Consider the following 21512-nt stretch of genomic DNA (forward strand, 5'->3'; position numbering starts at 1 on the left):
GATATACGTCTTATCGAAAGGCCAGGCAAGAAGGCGTAGGCGGTGTTGGTGTGGCTGTGTTGGTTCAAGATGGAATCACATATTTAGAAAGAGGTGACATAGTGTCAGAGAATGTTAAATCTTTGTGGGTGGAGATAAGAAACTGCAAGGGTTAAAAACAAGCTTTACGGGAACCCTATATTGGCCTGCAAATAGTAGCGAAGGTGTGGGGTTGAGATTGCAAAGGGAGCTGGGAAAGGCGTGTGATAAAGGTAATGACGTAATTGTAATGGGGAACTTCAATATGCACGGGGAAATAAGAAAATCAAACAAGCTTCAGGAGTCGGATCGCAAGAGGAATTTATTGAACACCGATGAGTTAGTGTTTTAGAGCAGCTTGTGCTTGAGACTACTCAGGGGAGGGCTATCTTTGATTGGGTGTTGTGTAATAACCCCGATCCTATGAGGGAGCTTAATGTAAAATAACCATTAAGAGGTAGTGATCATAATATGAGTGAATTCATAATACAGTTTGAGAGGGAGAAGCATAATTTACAGTATCAGTATCGCAATGGAATAAAGCAAACTACAGAGGCACGAGAGAGAAGCTTTCCCAGGGAGATTGGAGAAGGATACTAGCGGAGATGATCGCAATGGAATAAAGCGAATTACAGAGGCACGAGAGAGAAGCTATCCCAGGTAGATTGGAGAAGGATACTAGCGGAGATGATGGCAATGGAATAAAGCGAATTACGGAGGCACGAGAGAGAAGCTTTCCCAGGTAGATTGTAGAAGGATACTAGCGGAGATGGTCGCAATGGAATAAAGCGAATTACAGAGACACGAGAGAGAAGCTTTCCCTGGTAGATTGGAGAAGGATACCAGCGGAGATGATCGCAATGGAATAAAGTGAATTACAGAGGCACGAGAGAGAAGCTTTCACAGGTAGATTGGAGAAGGATACTAGCGAAGATGATCGCAATGGAATAAAGCGAATTACAGAGGCACGAGAGAGAAGCTTTCCCAGGTAGATTGGAGAAGGATACTAGCGGAGATGATCGCAATGGAATAAAGCGAATTACAGAGGCACGAGAGAGAAGCTTTCCCAGGTAGATTGGAGAAGGATACTAGCGGAGATGATCGCAATGGAATAAAGCGAATTACAGAGACACCAGAGAGAAGCTTTCCCAGGTAGATTGGAGAAGGATACCAGTGGAGATGACAGCACAGGGGAGATGGCTGAAGCTTCTGGGAATAGGTCACAAGTTGCAGGATAGATATGGCCCACGGAGGAAGAAGTTCTCAAGTGGCACTTGTAGATTGACAAAGGAAGTTAAGGATGGCATACAAGCCAAGGAAAGGGCATAGAAGATAACAAACATGAGGGAAAGTTGGATGAATAGAAAACTTTTAACATCCAACAAAAGACAACTAAAAAAGCTAAAAGGGAATAGATTAAACATGAGGGCAGAAAAGCCAGTAATATAAAGCAGGGTAATAAACACTTTTTTTCAGTTATATGAAGAGTAAAAGGGAGGTGAGGGTTGATACTGGAACACTGGAAAATGATGGTGGTGAGAGAGTAATGGTGGACAAGCAAATGTCAGAATAACTTAATGTGTACTTTGCATATATCTTCTCTGTGAAAGACGCTAGCAGCATGCAGTGGTCTGCAAGTGACAGGCAGTAGGAGTGAGTGTCATTGCTATTTCAAAAGAAAAAAAAGTTCTCGGCATACTGAACGCTCTTAAGATGGATAAGTCACCTGGGCCAGATGAAGTACATCCCAGAGTCCTGAGAGAGGTTGCTGAAGAGATGACGGATGGATTGGTCATGATCTTTGAAGAATCCCTTGATTCGGGCATGGTCCCGGTGGACTGGAAGATTGCTATTGTCACTCTACTCTTTAGGAAGTGAGGAAGGCAAAAGAGGGAAAATTATAGGCCTGTCAGCCAACCCTCAGCGATTGGGAAAGAGTTCGAGTCTCTTATTAACTTTGAGGTTTCGAGGTACTTGGAGACTAAAGACAAGATAAGTTGTCATGGTTTCTGTTGGAATTCATCGTGGAAGTAAGAAGCAGGGTGGACAAAGGAGAGTCAGTGGATGCCATTTACTTGGATTTTCAGAAGATATTTGATAAGGTGCAGCATGTGCGTCTGCTTAACCAGATAAAAATCTATGACGTCACAGGAAAGATACTGGCACGTGTAGCGGAATTGCTGACAGCCAGCCGGCAGCGAGTGGGAATTAAAGGGACCTTTTCTGATTGGCTGCCAGTGACTGGTGGTGTTCCGCACGGATCAGTATTGGGACCACTGCTTTTCAGATTGTTTTTCAATGATTTAGATGATGGATTTGTGGCAAGGTTTGCGGATGATACAAAGATAGGTGGAGAAGTCAGTAGAGCGATTGCAACAGGACTGAGACAAATTGGAAGAATGGGCTAAGAAGTGGCAGATGGAATACAGTGTTGGAAATGTATAATAATGCATTTTGGTAAAAGGAGCCAACTATTATCTAAATCAGAAGAAGGTCCAAGCATTAGAGGTGCAGAGGGACTTTGGAGTCCCAAGCAAGATTCCCAGAAGATTAATTTAAAGATCGAGTCTGTGGTAAAGGCAGCAGATGCAACGTTGACATTTATTCCCCCTCAGTTAAAGAATATGAATGTATTGTAACTCTGACTGCAGAGAAAGCCCTTGATAGGGTGGAGTGGCCTTATTTATTTCAAGTTCTGAAGAGGTTTAATTTTGGTCCGGGATTTATTTCCTGGATTAAATTGAATTACCATACCCCGGTGGCTGCAGTTATAACTAATAATCAAAAGTCTCCTTACTTTAAATTAAATAGAGGAACCCGTCAGGGATGTCCTCTTAGTCCTTTATTGTTTAATTTGGTTTTAGAGCCAATTGCTCTTGCCCTTAGGGATTCTAATGCCGTGCAGGGTAAATTACATAAGGTTTCATTGTATGTGGATGATTTATTAGTTTACATTTCAAACCCTAGGAAATCTATTCCTTTTATGCTATCTATATTCATGGAATTTAGTAGTTTCTCTGGATATAAACTTAATTTACATAAAAGTGAATTGTTTCCTCTTAATAATTATTCTGATTATTATGATCAAATACCTTTTAATATTGCTAAAAATTATTTCACCTTCCTTAATATCACAATTACTAAAATTTTAAAGACCTGTATAAGTATAATTTTTCCCCTCTAATTGAATATACTCAACATGCGCTTTCTAAATGATCGCTTATGTCAATGTCATTGATAGGTCGAATTAATGCTATAAAAATGGTTATTTTACCGAAATTTTTATATATATTTCAAGCAGTTCCCTCTTTCGTTCCAAAAATAATTTCTGATAAAATAGATTCTATGATCTTGTTTTATGTTTGGAATAACAAAAGCTCTAGAGTGAATAAACTTTTATTGCAAAAATCAAAAAAAGATGGAGGACTGGTCCTACCAAATTTTAGATGTTATTATTGGGCAATCAATATTCATTATGGTACTTTTTGGATATATAATACAGATAACTAGGATCACCCTCCATGGTTACATTTGGAGGAAAATTCGGTAACGGAGTTTTCTTTAGCTTCTTTCTTAGGAGCTCCCCTACCTTTTTCGCTCTCCAGAATATGTAGACAAACTCTCAACCCTATCGTTAAACATCCTTTAAAAATCTGGTTTCAGTTTCGTAGGTTTTTTGAATTAAATGATTTTTTACTTTCCAGTAATACTTATTCTATTTTTTTAAACCATCATTTCTGGAGAAGGCTTTTTTAACATGGAAAACTAAGGGAATAAAAACTTTTTTAGATTTGTTCTTACTGGATTGTTTAATGTCTTTTTACCAGTTAATGGATAAATATGATATCTCTAATACACATTTTTTAAAAGATATTTACAGGTTAGAAATTTTTTATGTGAGCTTTTACCGAATTATCCCTTGGCCTATTCCTCAATTTTGGCCTACGTTATTTTTCAGCTTAAACCATTTCAAAAACGATTAATAGCTATCATTTATAAACAGTTAATGAATGCTCACTTGTCGCCTAATGATAAGGTTCAACACACTTGGGGAACAGAACTTTAACATTCACTTTCAGAAGATCAATGGAGTAAAATTTATTATCTAGTTAATAATTCATCTATCTGTGCACACCATTCCTCAATTCAGTTTAAGATAGTACATAGTATGTTTAAAGATAAATTGGCGCATGTATTTCCTAATATAAGCCCTATTTGTGACAGATGTAACGTAGAGGTGGCTACTTTAACTCATATGTTTTGGTCCTGTGTAAGCTTAAATAATTTTTGGAGAGATGTATTTAGAACACATTTTTAGATGTATTTAAAGTTATAGTTGTGGATGTTCAACCCATTTCACTTACGGCAATTTTTGGGATTATCCCAGAGGAAGTAGGTAGAGTATCTGCTTCCGCTCAACATGTGATAGCCTTTTCAACTTTACTAGCTAGGAGAACTATCTTGTTACACTGGAAATAATTTAATCCGCCTACTGTTTTCTATTGGCTCTTCTCCATTATCTCATGTTTAAGCTTGGAGAAAATTAGAAGCCAGACCTTTGATACATTTTTTAATTTTGAGCAAGTTTGGCGACCCTTTATTCAATATTTTCATATGATTCAATTTAATGTATTTATTTATTTTTCTTTATTCTCTTTGGGGAAAATCCTTATCCATGAAGGTTCGGAGGTGATTGGAAGGATGTTCTTTCTTTTTCCTTTTTTTAAATTTTTTTCCTCAAATGGACTGCCCAATTTTTCTTTTCTTTTTTCCGTTTTTTTGTTTTTATTTAGTTTAGCGGGATTTTTTCCCCTTATATAAATAAAATTTTCCAATTTTTTTTTTACGATCTGTTAAGTGGAGTTTTTTTTTGGTTATACTGTATATATAACAGCGTAACATTATATCTATTTGATTTTGACAATATATACTTTTCTTTATTGCTTTTTATATGTCCTTTGCATTATGTTTGCTGAATTTCTCCTCTGATTTGTATATTTTTTTACTGGAAATCAATGAAAAGTTTGAAAAATGAAATGACATTTATTTTAAAAAGAATCGAATATAAACGCAAGGAGAAAATGCTGAGCTGTTACAAGACTGTAGTCAGGCCGCACTTGGAGTATTGTCAACAGTTTTGCATCCAGTACCTATGAATAGATGTGTTGTCATTAGAGAGAGTCCAGAGGAGATTCAAGAGGACTATTCTGGGATTGAAGGGCTTAACGTATGAGCTGCGTTTTGGCAACTTTGGGCCTGTACTCACTGGAATTTTGAGGAATGCGAGGAAATCTCTTTGAAACTTACCGGATGTTGAAAGGACCAGATAGGGTGGATATGGAGAGGATGTTTCGCATGATGGTTGTATCCAGAACTAGAGGGTACAGCCTCAAAATTGAGGGGTGATACTTTAGAACAGGTAAGGACGATTTTTGAGCCAGTGAGTCGTGAATCTCTGGAAGTATCTGCCACAAACTGCAAAGGAGGCCACGTCCATGGGTATTTTATAAAACTCATAGAGGCCTCTGGGTAAAGATCCCGAGACCGGGAAGGTGCCAGGTGTTGTGACAAATGCAAATCGCTTCCTGTCCTCTAGCCACAACAAAAAAAAGTCTCCCAGATCCAGACAGTCTCTAAACAGTCCTCTAAAGACAGGTATTCAGACTCTCAGAGTGAAAAAACAACAAAAACCTGTCTCCCAGACTCTGACAGTTTCTAAACAGGCCTCTAAAGAGACATATTCAGACTCTCAGAGTGAAATACAGACTTTGAGATTTCCATTCCATTGCTTACCTTTCAGATGCGCGGGCACTTCAGATAATCCCCGCTCAGTGTCCATGTAGGCGAACTGGCCGTCACCTGTTCAAACAGATTAACCTGCATGAAGTCTGTTCTGTGTAATACTGTAAATTCATCTGCATTTACATCTGTAACACACAGTGTATTGTTCACCGTACCACGTTCCCGTATTTCATTCAGTATTCTGCTAAGCTTCGGTAAGTGGTGATGTAGTTTCACAAAGGATTCCCACATCACTCTCTGGGCCCCGGAGCCCTTCTCCATTACCAGATCCAGGAGGAGTTTGGAAGCGCCCGCTCGGTTTCCGTTCTCCGCGAGCTCAGTCACGCTCTGTAATGAACAATGGGGAATATATTGAGGAGCGGAGGGATGGGCACAAATCTACCCTGAACATGGACTGACCCAGCACATTCTGCAGGACAAAGATCACTGAGAGCCATTGAAGTGTTTGTTGCAGGAAAGAGATTTTAAAAGAAGTTAGCGTGGTCAGTCATGACTTTCTGAATACCACAGATTGCAGTGTACTTACCCATTTGGCAAGGTTTAAAAGGAGCAGACATAGTGTGAGTGAGCCAGAGATAGAGTAGGTTATTGAGGCTTTGTGTCAGAGAGGGATCAGTGAGGAGAGGCGGAGGATTTAGGTAGATCTTGGGTAATGTTTCCCTTCTCTTTTTCACAGTTAGAACAGTGGGAATGCCAGGCAGAATAGTGGGATGCTCTTCCTACTGGGTGCAGCATGACAGCGAGACCTCTAGTGTCCCTGACATCTGCACCTTCTGGAATTGCATTCAGCTACAGCTTCTTGCAGTCTGTGCTCAGGAATTGGAGCTGGAGCTGGATGAACCCGGAATCACTCGGGAGGCTGAGAGGTTGACTGACAGTCTGTACGGGGAGGGAGATCTATCCAAGGCGCAGGACACAGGTAACTGGGACACCATCAGGAGGGGTAAAGGGGATAGACAGCCACTGCAGGAAACTCCTCTGTAACAGGTATACAGCTTTCTGTTTCGAGGTATGACATAGCAGAGTAAAACCACAGCGATTATGCCTCTGGCTCTGAGTTTGGCTTTGTGACTCGGAAGGGGTGAGAAGAGCGGACTGCACTAAGAGTGGGAATTCAATGGTTAGGAGAACAGACTGGAGATTCTGTTGACGAGAACAAGATTTCTAGATGGTATATTGCCAAGGGCAGGATATCTCGCATCGAAATTGAAATATTTTCAGGGCAGGGGGGAGCAGCCAGAGATTGTGGTCCACGTTGATACCAATGACAAGAGAAGGAAGAGTGCTGAGATCCTGCAAAGTAAGTTCATGGAGTTGGATAATAAGCTAAAGGCAGGACCTCCAGGGTTGTGTTCTCAGGATTGTTTCCCATACCACGTGCTAGCGAGACCTCAAATAGGACGTTAATAGAGTTTAATGTGTGGCTGATGAAACGGTGCATGACCGAGGACTTCAGATGTTTAGATGATTGGGCTCTCTTCTGAAGAAGATGGGACCTGGACAGACGTGATTGTTTTCCACCCAAACAAGAGAGGGACTGATACCCTTGGGGGGAATGGTTATTAGCGCTGCATGGGGAAAGGGAATGTGTTAAACTTGAGTTGCAGGAGGATGAAGAACTAGAGTGGATAATAGAGTGGTTGTGTGTGAAAGATGTTGGCAAGCCGACATATAAAGTCTGGAAACTAAAGGATTAGTTTCACGGTAAAACTAATGAATCGAAATGCGTATTATGTCAATGCAAGGAGTATTGTAGGAAAGGCAGATGAGCTTAGAGCATGGATCAGTTACCTGAATCAGCATTGTAACCAATAATGTGATTTGGTTGGAAGAGGTGCTGGACTGGCAGCTCAGTCTTCCAGGGTTCCATTGCATTAGACACGATTTGATAGAGCGGGAGGGATTACAGAAGGAGGGGTGGCATAACTATTCAGAAAAAAATGTCACTGCATTACTCAGACAAGAAAAACTGGATAGCTGGTCCAATGAGACTCCATGGGTGAAACTACCGGATAAGAAATGGATGACCATGATTATGGGATTATACTATAGAGCACTGAATAGCCAATGGGATTTAGAGGATTAAATTTGTTGAAAGTTCATAGTTGCAAAAAACACAAGGTTTTCATGGTAGACAATTCTAGCTTTCCTTTTATTGACTGGGTCACCCATATTTTAAGGACTGGATGGGAGCGTGATGGTCAAAGATATCCAGGGAAGTTTCCGTAATCAATATATTGAGGTCATAACTATGGGCAGTGCGTATTGGAATTCCATTAAGGAACAAGACAGGGCAGATGACAGATGTGTGTGCACAGGAACACTTTGGAACTATAGTCATTAGTTTGACAATCATTATGGAAAAGTATAGGTATGGTCCTCAGGTTAAGATTCTTAACTGGAGAAAGATCAATTTTAATGGTATCAGAAAGGATCTGTCAAAAGTGGATTGGGACAGGTTGTTTCCTGGTACAGATGTGATTGGTAAGTGTGAGACCTCCAAAACTGAAATTTTGAGAGCACAGAGTTCGATTGCATAAATGAACCCAAGTACAGAGTTTGAATGTTCCTGAAAGAATAAAAGGCAAGGGTAAGATCTTCAGGGAACCTTGGGTTTTGAGAGATATTGATGCCCTGAGCACATAGCCAGTACAAGGTCGAAGAATCAATTTGATGAGTACAGATATGCAAGAGTTACTAAAGGAGGAAATCAGGAGGGATAGAGTATGGCATGAGTTTGCTCTAGCAGACAAGGAAAAGGAGAACCCCAAACTCTTCATCAAATATATTTAGAACAATTGTATACCAATGGATAAAACTTGTCCTGTTGAGGTTCAGAGTGGGCCTTTATGCATGAAGCTGAAAACGGTGTGGTAGATTTTAAATGGATTTATTTGCATTTATATTTACTGAGGAGGCATACAGAGTATTTACAGAGAGGCAAAATAGCAGTGAGATCATGGACTCTATGCAAAGTACAGAGGAGGAGGCGTTTGCTGTCTTGAAGCAGATTAGTGAGGGTAAAACCTCAGGGTTTCCTTCGTACCTTTTTTGTGGCTAGTTCAGAGATTGCAGGTGATCCAGTAAAGATATTTAAAATGTTAGATGCGTTGGTATTGGATGGTAGCGAATGTTGATTTGCTGTTTGAAAAGGATGTAAGAATAAAACAAGGAAATAACAGGTCCGTGAGCCTGACACAAGTGGTGGTAAAGTTATTGTATTGTAAGGAACTGGGTATGAGTATATGGACGGACAAGTACGTGGTATCAGTACAAGTACAAGTATCAGGTACGGTGAACACTGATCTGAGCCTGGTAGATCCTGTCCAGCCAATCTTACAGTGTCTCGAAGAAGTTCTCAAGCAAGTTCCCAAACAAGTAATGACAACAATTGGATGTCAGTGGATGTTGTCTTCAGCAAGGCCATTGACACGATCCCTCATGGATCGATGGATCAATCCCTTATTCGCTTGGTTAATGGTGATTGATTAACTGGTGATTAATTCGCTTGGCATTCATGACATTGTAGTAACCATATAACCATATAACAGTTACAGCACGGGATCAGGCCATCTCGACCCTTCTAGTCCATGCCGATGCTTACTCTCACCTAGTCCCACTGACCCGCACTCAGCCCATAACCCTCCATTCCTTTCCTGTCTATTTACCTATCCAATTTTGCTTTAAATTACAATACCAAACCTGCCTCTACCACTTCTACTGGAAGCACATTCCACACAGCTACCACTCTCTGAGTAAAGAAATTCCCCCTCATGTTACCCTTAAACCTTTGCCCCCTAACTCTTGCCTCCTAAGTAAGTTAGATTACATATTGCATTTGTGAGAGAAGGTAAGAGAGGTAGTAGAGGTTTACTTGTCAGAATGGAGGTCAGAGACTAGTGTTGTGCTGCAGGGATCTGTACTGGGTCTGATTTGGTCTGTCATATGTATCAACGCTCCGGATGATAATGTGGTAAACAAGGTCAGCGGATCTGTGGATGACACCAAGGTAGTGAGATTGGGTAAGTTTATCAGAACTTGCACCGCGAGTTGGAACAGCTGGAAAAAGGTGGGATGGAGATTGGGAGATAGAATTCAATGAAGACAAGTGTGAGGTGTTGCACTTTTTGAGGACAAACCACAATAGGGCATTGAGCAGTGCGGTAAAAACAAAATATCAGGGAATACAGATCTAAAATTTCTTGAAAGCGTTGTCAAAGGCAGATGTCCTGGTAAACCTTTTAGGACATGAGCCTTCGTAAATCTAAATATTGAACACAGAAGTTGGTATATTATGTCGAAATTGATGTTGCAAAGGACTAATTTGGAGCTATGTGTGCAGCTTCCTCGCAAAAAGATAATAAGATTGAATGAGTGCAGAAAAAAAAACAAATCAAGGTGTTGCCTGGACTTGAGGACCTGAGATATAATGAACGTTTGAATAGGTTAGGACTATCATAGAGTATAGGAGGACCAGGAGAGATGTGACAAGGGTATAAAAGTTTATAAAAGGTATAGGTAAGGTAGATGCGAACAGGCATCTATTACTGAGGTTGTGTGAGATCTGAATTAGAGGACATGGATTAAAGATAACCATATAACAATTACAGCACGGAAGCAGGCCATCTCGGCCCTTCTGTTCCGTACCAAACGCTTACTCTCACCTAGTTCCATTGACCCGCACTCAGCCCATAACCTCCATTCCGTTACTGTCCATATACCTATCCAATTTTATTTTAAATGACAACACCGAACCTGCCTCTACTACTTCTACAGGAAGCTCGTTCCACACAGCTACCACTCTCTGAGTAAAGAAATTTCCCCTCTTGTTACCCCTAAACTTTTGCCCACTAGCTCTCAACTCATGTCCTCTTGTTTGAATCTTCCCTGCATTCAATGGAAAAAGCCTATCCACATCAACTCAATCTATCCCCCTCATAATTTTAAATACCTCTATCAAGTCCCCTCTCAACCTCCTACGCTCCAAAGAATAAAGACCTTTCTTGTTAAACCTTTCTCTGTAACTTAGGTGCTGAAAACCAGGTAACATTCCAGTAAATTTCCTCTATACTCTCACTATTTTGTTGACATCTTTCCTATAATTCGGTGACCAGAACTGTACACAATACTCCAAATCCGGCCTTACCAATGCCTTGTACAATTTTTTACATTACATCCCAATTCCTATAATCAATGGTCTTATTTATAAAGGCCAACATACTAAAAGCTATCTGCTCCACCCTACTCACATGTAATTCCATCTTCAGAGAACTATGCACCATTATTCCCAGATCACTCTGTTCTACTGCATTCTTCAATGTCCTACCGTTTACCATGTATGTCCTATTTGGATTAATCCTACCAAAGAGTAGCACCCCACACTTATCAGCATTAAACTCCATCTGCCTTCCTTCAGCCCACTCTTCTAACTGGCCTAAATCTCTCTGCAAGCTTTGAAAACCTACTTCATTATCCACAATGCCACCTACTTCAGTATCACCTGCATACTTACTAATCCAATTTACCACCCCATCATCCAGATCATTCATGTATATGACAAACAACATTGGACCCAATACAAATCCCTGAAGCACACCATTAGTCACCGGCCTCCAACCTGACAAACAGTTATCCACCACTACTCTCTGGCATCTCCAATCCAGCCACTGTTGAATCCATTTTACTACTTTAATATTAATACCTAACGATTGAACATTCCTAACTAAACTTCCATGCGGAACCTTGTCAAAGGCCTTACTGAAGTCCATATAGACAACATCCGCTGCTTTACCCTCGTCAACTTTCCTCGTAGGCTCTTCAAAAAATTCAATAAGATTAGTCAAACATGACCTCCCACGCACAAATCCATGCTGTCTGTTCCTAATCAGACCCAGTCTATCCAGACATGTATATATACCATCTCTAAGAATACTTTAAATTAATTTACCCACCACTGACGTCAAACTGACAGACCTATAATTGTTAGGTTTACTTTTAAAGCCCTTTTTAAACAATGGAACCACATGAGCAATACGCCAACCCTCCGGCACCATCCCCGTTTCTAATGACATTTGAAATAATTCTGTCAGAGCCCCTGCTATTTCTACACTAACTTCCCTCAAGGTTCTAGGGAATATCCTGTCAGGACCCGGGGATTTTTCCACTTTTGTATTTCTTAAAAGCTCCAGTACTTCCTCCTCTTTAATCGTCATAGTTTCCACAACTTCCCTACTTGTTTCCCTTACCTTACATAATTCAATATCCTTCTCCTCAGTGAATACCGAAGAAAAGAAATTGTTCAAAATCTCCCCCATCTCTTTCGGCTCCACGCATAGCTGTCCACTCTGATTCTCTAAGGGACCAATTTTATCCCTCACTATCTTTTTGCTATTAATATAACTGTAGAAATCCTTCGGATTTACTTTCACTTTACTTGCCAAAACAACTTCGTATCTAAGATGAAAGATGAAAGGGAACATGAGGGGTAACTTTTTCACTTAGAGGCTACCGAGAGTGCGGAAGGAGCTGCCATCGGAATCGTATATGTGCATTCGATTTGAGCATTTAAAAACAATTTGGATGCGCACATAAATGGAAGGGGTATGGCTGTCTCTAGGCGGTGTGCAGATGACTGGTTTTTAGGCATATAATATGTCAGTGTGGACTTGATGAGCCGAAGAGCCTGTTACTGTACTGCAGATATAGATGATTATGACTAGGTCAAACTATGACAGGGTCACTGTTGATTTTCCCCGGGCTACTCCCTGGTGAACCGCAGCAGGTTCACACTTCACAGCCAGGCTTCATGAGTGGTCCAGTGTCAGGAATTGACAGTGAGGAGCTGCACGATTTCAAGGCGTTTATGCATGTGTGAAAGACCAAAGTCAAACGGCAGTAATTCAGCGAAGGAAGTTTGGATAGAAATTGTCAGCTCCCTCATGTGGAATGTTAGGATTAGGACTAATGTTTGGCTCTTCACTAAAGTTCAGTCTGGTGAGCAATAGGTGACTGTGTCCCAGTAACACGAGGATCATTATAAAGGTGTTTCTTGGCAAATCTGTGTTAGTTGCAGATGCTTGGAATATTTCTAATTGTATTATTTTGCAGTTCTCTGTGTTGTGGTAATTACAAACTCCAAATGGAGCAGTCACAAGGAACAAGGAAATTTGTAACAAGGAACAGAAGGTAACTGAACCGTGAGGCATGTTGGGATATTTGATCAAATGCAAGAGGGTCAGCAATTGAAAACAGAGACGATATTCAGTACTGCCTGTTCAATTGGCGATGGGGTTGAAGGTAGACACAAGAAATGAGCTGAGAATTAACACTATATATTTGACTTTTGGGAATCCTGGGGTAATCAAGAGTCTGGTGATGGCCATTAAGGTCGAACATTGGGAACATGATGCGATGTCAGACTGAGTGGTGTAAAGTGGTTCTCTGTCCACTTGCAATGTCCGGCAAGTGTCACATCACTAAATTCACCCCTCAATCATTGTCTGTAATTTAGTCAATCTAAAAGAGAATCTGTTCAGAAATATGGACAGAGGCTTGTATTGGTTAATAAAAGTTCAGGGTTTCTGTAAACGAAAATTCTTTTCTTGATGTTGACCACAAACATTGCAGGATTTTCACAGCCCAGAGATGCCGTTACACCGGTTCTGTTGGTCTGTGATTGATTCAGTAGAATCTACACTCAGTCTATGTTCTTCCACTTACGTGATACTCGGGCCCGGTGAAGTGATCCTCTCCCATTAACATGAAGCCGACTCCCTCCACACCCTCCTCAATCGCCTGCTCCAGTCGCTCCATGTAGAATCTCGTCAACCGGAACAGTTGCTGATCCTCACAATTTGACAGAAAGGCGGAGATTGCAGAGTTCAGATCTGTAGTCGGTCATAGAACATAAAATAGTAGAGTGTACCATGCACATGCGGACACAATGCCAATTTAAACCAATCCCATCTTCAGGAACATGGTGAATATCCCTCTGATCCCGGCCTACTCATGAGTTCAAACACCTCTCAGATGCTGCTGAGCATCTGTTTCCAGTCTCTCCCTCGGCAGCTCATTCCAGACACCGATCACTCTCTGTGGAAAACCTGCATCCTAAATCCCCTTTAAACTTTACCCTCTAATCTTAAACTTATTCACTCCAGTACTTGATATTTGCACCATCACAGACTATCGAACTGTGCAATGACTTTCATAAATTTATGAAATCTCTGAGATTGAGGCCTCAGTCTCCGTCACTCCAGATAAAGCAATCCAAGCTTGATCGACCTCTCCTGGACGCCAATATTCTCTAATTTGTGTAACCGTGTATATTCTGTAATCGTGATGAACTTGTTTGCACCCTCGCCAGAGCCTCCACATCATCCTTGTGATATGGCTACCAGACTTGTGCACAATACTGGGATTGTCTCTTAACCAAACTTTGAAAAAATACTGACTTACACATCAACTTGTTGTTAGCACGCTGTGAATTGCGTTGCCACTTTCAGGGAGCTATGCACCTCCATCACAACACCCGTCTGTACACCAGCTTTCCTAACGTTCCCAGCATTCACTGCGCACATTGCTCGTAAACTTGACCTCCCAAGGTGCAACTCCTCACATTTGCCCGAATTAACTGTACTTGGTGACTATCTGTTCATATCTCTAATTGGATGCTGAATATTTTGACAACAGTCGAAAATTTACACAACTCGGCCGAGTCTGTAAATCGATGAATCAGTCCACCAATGTTATTCTTTCTATATTATCATTTTGAGTAATACATAGTTTATTATTAAGTTATTTACATCACACACGACGCATAGTGAGCCATGGATTCTTGTGGAGACTACTGGTCACAGACCTTCACCCAGAAGAATGATCCTCTAGTCCTGACTCTATTTTATGTGACCAAGACAACACTGAAATCAGTGTACAAAGGCTCTGATGAAGATTCCTCAACCCGCAACGTTGATTGTTCATTTCCCTCTTTAGATGCTGCCTGACCTGCTGAGCTCCTCCACCATTTTGTGTGTTGCCCTTTCTGCTTACCCTCTTGTTTTACTTTAATCTTATTCGCCAGGGACATTCATTGTCTCGGCAGCCCACTCGATTCTCTGTTTAAAATTTCTCCTGTTCACTGTCTCCAGCACCCAGCCTGTTCTCCCACAGTATAACGTTCCGTTACTCGGCCACAGAAAACAGACACCGGGAAACTCCCCTCACCTCCACTGAGCAACAACCCGAAAATCCAGGGAGATTTCACCACTGACCTTCCAAAAGATAAAACAACATCTGTTTCTCTCACTGGCTGTCGGAGCCATTTCCCACATCAGGATTGTACCAAGTACTGACAGAGATTCTGTCTGGTCCCTCGACTGTTACATTGCTCGCTCTTGTATTCCTATCTGAGTTTCATTCACACCCTCTTTATTTTCAGAAGTTCCTTCCCATTCACTCAGGTGAAGATTTGCATGGTGAGCGGATTGATTTGACCATTCCCGCTGTTAGGCCCCTGCAATGGAGCTGGTAAATTGTTCCAGTGCTCAAGGTCACTTTACCAGTAGAATCAATGATGGCAGTTTTGCAGTGCCCCTTTATCGCCCAATTCTTTGTTCCCTCAGAATTATTGATGATTTGACTACACATGTACCAGAAGGACAGGGTTTTAATGAGAAAGAGCCCAACGAGCATACCTGTGTCCATTCTGACTCTGACTGGGGTTGGTTGATTGTTGTCTGCTTGTCTGCCGTCCGGGTGGAATTAAACACCTCCTGCTGGCGATAATCTGAATTACACAAACAAAAAAAAATATGATTCAGTTACTCTGTCCTTCAAATTTAAAACACTTTTGTAAGGTCGCTGCTCAGTCTCCTACATTCCTGGGAGTAAAGACATAGAATGGCATCCTCTCCCCAGAACTGAGGCCTTCTGGCCCTGACAACACGCTCGCAAATCTCTGTACTCTTTCCACTTTAACCATGCCTTTTCAAACATACAGCGGCTAGAACTGTACTTTCTACTACAAACGCACTATCACCAACGCCTTGGACAATGGCCCCATAGCGGTTAACACAACTTTTTACAGTTGGAACAACCCGGTTGAAAATTGTCCTGTGACAAGACTAGGGTCAGATTGGAGGACTTATTGGGCAGCGCAGCTCGCTGTATCTGAATAAAAAAATAAATAAAATAATGTCCCAACTCCTGCACTCAGTACCCTGACTGTTGAAGGACAGAGTAATAAACACACCTTCACCACCCCGTGTCGCCGCATTGAACTACTGTGCACTTTAACTCCTCGGTCCCTCTGGTCTCTGACAATCTCAGACCATGAGCTGATTGTGACAATATTCAGAATGAGACTGAAGAGCACCAGGAAAACCAACGTGCCGGGAAAGTTTGATGTTGAGAGCATCCCTCTAGAATATGCCGTTGAGGTGAAGAACAGATTCATGGATTAAAGCTGGTGGAGAGCAATGCCAGAAGAACTATGGATAACAATAAGGAGCATTATACAAGAGGTACCAACAAAAAATATTACAAACAAAAAGAAGACCAGGAAAGCAAAATGGATTTCTGCGGAAGCTGAACAGTGAAGAGAAGTGAAGGCCAATGGAGATTGGAACAAATACCTCCAAATGAACACAACGTTCAAGAAGATAGCAAGGAGACGTAAGGAAGCTTACTTAAAGGAGCGATGCAAAGAAGGAAGTAAACAACAGAATTGGAAAAAACAAGAAACCTATTCAAATGAAAGGATCATTTCATGCAAAATTAAGTACAGTAAAAGAGAATTGAGGGGAGGCCCTTACAGAAGCAAATACATCAAAAAGTGATGGCAGGCATACAAAGAAGTGGAAATATCCCAACAAAGTACAGGAAATATCCCAACAGCCAAGATACTTGCAATGACTCCCTTCTCGATCTAGAGCCGGAAATTCTGGAAAGTGAATTCGAATGGGCAATAGAAAATATCGCCAATAATAAGGCTGCACGATGTGACTGGAGTCCAGTTGAATTGTTTCAAACTTTAAAATGTGTTGCTGTAAAAGTGTTGCATGCAATTTTCCAGCAGATCTGGAAAACCTAACAATGACATTTAAAATGAAAAAAAAAATTATATCCCAATTTCCAAAAAGGGAAATGTAAAGGAATGTTCAAATTACCGAACAATTTCCACATGGTAGCAAGGTATTACCAACGATCATGCAAGCAAGACTCCAGCAATATACCAAATGAGAATAGCCGGATGTACAAGCTGGTTTTGGAAGAGGCAGAGGCATCAGGCACCAAATTGTTAACTTATGCTTGATAATAGAGAAAAAAAAAACACCTCCTCACCACCCCGTGTCGCTGCATTGAGTGAACTGTGCTCTGAATCTCTTCACTCCCTCTTTTCTACAACAATCTCAGACCATGAGCTGTTTGTGGCAATAATCAGAATGAAACTGAAGAGCACCGGAAAACCAATGTACCAGAGAAGTTTGACGTTGACAGTATCCCTCAGGAATATGCCGTAGAGGTGAAGAACAGATTCATGGATTAAAGCTGGTAGAGAGAAAGCCAGAAGAGCTATAGATAGAAGTAAGGAGCTTTATACAAGAGGTGCCAACAAAAACTATTGCAAACAGAACGAAGACCTGGAAAGCAAAATGGATTTCTCCGGAAGCTGAGCAGCGAAGGGGAGTGACGGTCAACGGAGATTGGAATGAATACCTCCAAATGAACAGAACGTTCAAGCAGATAGATAGGAGAGATAAGGAAGCTTATTTAAAGGAGCGATGCAAAGAAGCTGAAAAAAAAACAACGGAACTGGAAAAACAAGAGATCTATTCAAGAAGTTTGGAGAATTCAAAGGAACAATTCATGCAAAAATAAAGTATAGTAAAAGACAAAGAAGGGGAGGCCCTTACAGAAGATGGAAGAAATACATAGAGCAATTGTACAGGAAATAGCCGAACAGCGAAGACACCTGCAGTGACTCCCTCGTCGATCTAGAGCTGGACGTTCTGGAAAGTGAAGTTGAATGGGCGATGGAAAACATTGCCAATAATAAGGCTGCAGGATGTGACAGGAGTCCAGTTGAATTGTTTCAAACATTAAAAGGTGATGATGTAAAAGTGTTGCATGCAATTTGCCAGCAAATCTGGTAAACCTGACAACAGCCTTTAGACTAGAAAAAATAACATTTATATCCCAATTCCCAAGGACCAACAGGCTCGGGAAAGCTTCTTCCACCAGGCCATCAGACTAATTAACTCACGCTGATTTGAGTATACACTATATTATATGGACTGATCAATTTATTATAAATTATTATAAATTTCTTTGATTGCGCATTAGACATTTAGACCGAAATGTAACATAAAGATTTTTACTCCTCATGTATGTGAAGCATGAAATAAATCGATACAATTTAATTCAATCCAATTCAAACTTGCTAATCGTGCCATGTACATCCATATACAAATCAATGGCATGAATAATGAACCACAGAGGTTTAGACACTGACCCACACATCCCACTTGTCACAGGCTTCCATCCGCTAAAACCATCTTCAGTCAACTCCCTCTGCTTCTTGTTCTCGAGCCAGGAGTGAATCCACCTCGCCAGCTCCCCGTGACTCCCACGTGACCGAACCTTCCCGATCAGCTGCCATGCAGAATCTTGTTACAGACTTTTCTAAAGTCCATGTGGACACATCACTGCCCAAATTCACCTAACTCCCTTGTTAACTCTTAACTAATCTCCAAACTACTTGGCAGATATGATGTCCTATTGGGCAGTGTAGACGGTGATTTCCCCATAACGAAAGCCCAAGACTTCAGCTTCACTGCAGACTGATAAAATTCCGATCCCAGCTGCAGAATTATCAACCTGGACTGAAGCCCGTATTCTGCCGGTTCAATATCCTCTGAGTCACCAGCCCAATATTATCACCCACACAAAGACGCTTTGGTGCCGGTGATTTGCCATGGTATTCCTGCCATTTCCGATTCACAGACTAAGGGGGAATTGGAACCTAATGACCCTCTGCCGGGGCCGGTGCTCCGGCTGGTTCCCCAGTCTGTATAGAGGATGCGGATACACTTCAGCCTGACCCCAGCAGCCAAACCGAGCACATTTGATCACAATCTTCCTGCTGTTTGGGATCTTGCCCAGCACAGCTGGCTGCCATGTTTCCTGCAGTGTAGCAGGAACAAAATGTGAAATTATGAAGTAGAAAATGCCGGGAACTCAGTACATCAGACTACATCTCTGAAAGGACAAATGGTGGAAGACCCAGTTCCAGAACTCAGACTGTCCAAGATGCTGCCGATCTGCTGAGTGTCTCCAGTATTATCACCTCCTTATTTAAACTTCCTGTAACTGTAGTATTTTCTGCATTTTCACTTTAATGCACAGATAGTAACTCATTGCTACCCTAAATTGTAAATGCCACCCCACCCCAACCACTCTGTTAGATCTGAGTTCATTCTGACTCTGGTGTAACACATTCCATACAGTCAATGCTCACAGCATCCTTTCCTCCCACTATCACTCTGTTACATTTGCTCCCGAGGCCACTGTCTCGACACTGAGAGGCGGTGACCACAGAGCGATAAAAACTGCAACACTTGCTGCAGCTCTGACGGGCCGTTACCCTGGAAACAGAGGAAGTGGTTTACTGGAAATAACCGAAAAAGGAAACAACAAACTCAGAATCAGATGCTATGAGTTCCATTATGACAAAGATTAACACTACAGCCATTTTGTAACGCTGAAACTAAAATTGAAATGGCTGCATTTACCCTGATGTGTTCAATTAAATCTCAGGTAATCCTAGCTATAAAAAAAGACAACAACAACCCTGGAAAAGATGAAAAACAAAACTTCACAATGAAGACAAAGTTTGAAAGAGAGATTGCTGAAATATTTCATTGCAGCAATGGCAGAGGTGGAAAACGATGGTAGATATATATCATTGATGTGGTGGGATACAGACTGGACAGAGATCAAACAAGATAGTTTATATATATAGATATAGTTGAACAATGTTGTTGATATATACCACCGAGGTGGTGGGTTGCAGGCTGGACAGAGGTTGAACCAGATGGGCAGAGGATGAGCAGATGGAACCAGATGGAGGGAAGGTATCAAGGGCGACCTCTGATTATCCTCCCGCAATACACAGATCCTGAAGTAATAGTACGCTCTAGTAGGCAACAGATTCCAATATAACAAAGCCAGAAAAAAAAGAAGAATTTTGGTATATACCCTTTTCTACTCTACACACTTTATCAATACTTCACATCTTCATACGGCTACTGCTCTTCCTTTAACTGAATGAAATTGCGGGGAACTGTGCACACAGCTGAGAACATCATAGAAACAAACCTCCCCTCCATGGACTTTGTCTACACATCCCACTGCCTCAATAAAGCAGCCAACATAATGAAAGATCCCCACAACCCTGGGGGCGAAGATAAAATAAAACAGAAACATTCCACCGGGCTCAAGGACGGTGTCCATTCTGCTGTTGGAAGCGAACAGCGTGATGAGTGGACTCCTGACCTCACAGTCTAAATCGATGTGACCTTGCACCACATATCTACCTGCACTGCACTTTCTCTGTAACCAGAATGATTTGTTTTACCTCAATGTACTGCTGCAATGTATTGATCTGTGTGGAGAATACCGGAGACACGATTTTCACTCTACCTCTGTACAAAATAAAGATTCCCCATTTCAACCGTGTGGAAATATTAGACAGCCTGAGTTGCTCCTTTGGAAATTCTGGAGGGAGTGTACACATTTCCGGGAAACCCAGATAAATGAACAAGACTTAATTCTCGCATTAATAGGACTAGATATCGGGAAACACTGTCAGCATTTCGGCAAGTCGTAGTCATGGAAAGAAGATGGAAATAAACTTCCCAGCCCCCCGGGAGGACGAGAGATCTGGATCTCACTGTCCTGTCTAAATGGGGAAAGATTAAACTACTCTTACACGTGGTGCAGTGTCCCGAGGGTGCGATTACTCTGTTTAACCCTCTGTCTGCAAGAACACAACGGGCCGAACAGCCGCTTCCACTGTGCTGGAAATATGTAAAACAATTATCGAACCCAGGCGTCGATCCAGGTGAAGTGTAGGTCTGACACCGGGCCTTGTGATGGAGGTAAAGTTTCCCAGCTACAACTGAACAGATGGATTTTGTCCCGGCAACACCACCTCATCCCGCCCCTGGGACCCGAGCAACAGGGACTGAGCAGCAGCTCATCTCAGACTGTCCGGTGTGAAGGACCCCCGACCCGGGCTGGATGTGCCCAGGAAGCCGGTCGAGACCACCAGTTCGAGGAAGTTAACGAGACTCACCGAACAACATGAGGTTTTCCCCGCTCGGCATCGGTTTCAGTACTCACCGATGGGAAATTGTCGGTCCCGTTCCTTCTCACTGATAGGAACTTGATCAATTTGCCCCGCAGACAGTGATCCGACCCCCCGGCTCCCCGCCGACGATCCGCTTCGACACAAAAGAAAAAAAACCCATCGCCCATCCGGGGACTGTGAGAGCGGGGGCGGGGCTTCGGATCTGCGTTTGCAATTGGAGCGAGAAGTAGATCACATGACGGGGGAGGTTCTCCCATCTGAAACGGTGTCATACGCTGCCCGACATTCCTGCCGCTTTTTACACGTTATTTCATAATTACAT

General features: G+C 41.9%; 1 protein-coding gene across 2 annotated transcripts in view; it reads right to left on the bottom strand.

The window, feature by feature from the left end:
* Window positions 1–21292, bottom strand: part of LOC140720826 (NACHT, LRR and PYD domains-containing protein 3-like) — a 77839-nt gene extending 56547 nt beyond the window's left edge. The window contains exons 1-5 of one of the 2 annotated variants that reach the window (XM_073035666.1): window positions 21223–21292; window positions 15513–15604; window positions 13540–13706; window positions 5976–6147; window positions 5812–5877 (exon numbers count right to left, since the gene is read on the bottom strand). In XM_073035666.1, coding sequence (XP_072891767.1) covers window positions 5812–5877; window positions 5976–6147; window positions 13540–13706; window positions 15513–15522 — 415 coding nt within the window. In that variant the 5' untranslated portion in view covers window positions 15523–15604; window positions 21223–21292. Of the gene's footprint in view, window positions 1–5811; window positions 5878–5975; window positions 6148–13539; window positions 13707–15512; window positions 15605–21222 lie in introns of those variants that run through there. The other variant, XM_073035665.1, reaches the window with a different exon arrangement.
* Window positions 21293–21512: the final 220 nt, after the last annotated feature.

Source organism: Hemitrygon akajei, unplaced genomic scaffold (assembly GCF_048418815.1).
Source record: "Hemitrygon akajei unplaced genomic scaffold, sHemAka1.3 Scf000047, whole genome shotgun sequence".
NCBI lineage: Eukaryota > Metazoa > Chordata > Chondrichthyes > Myliobatiformes > Dasyatidae > Hemitrygon > Hemitrygon akajei.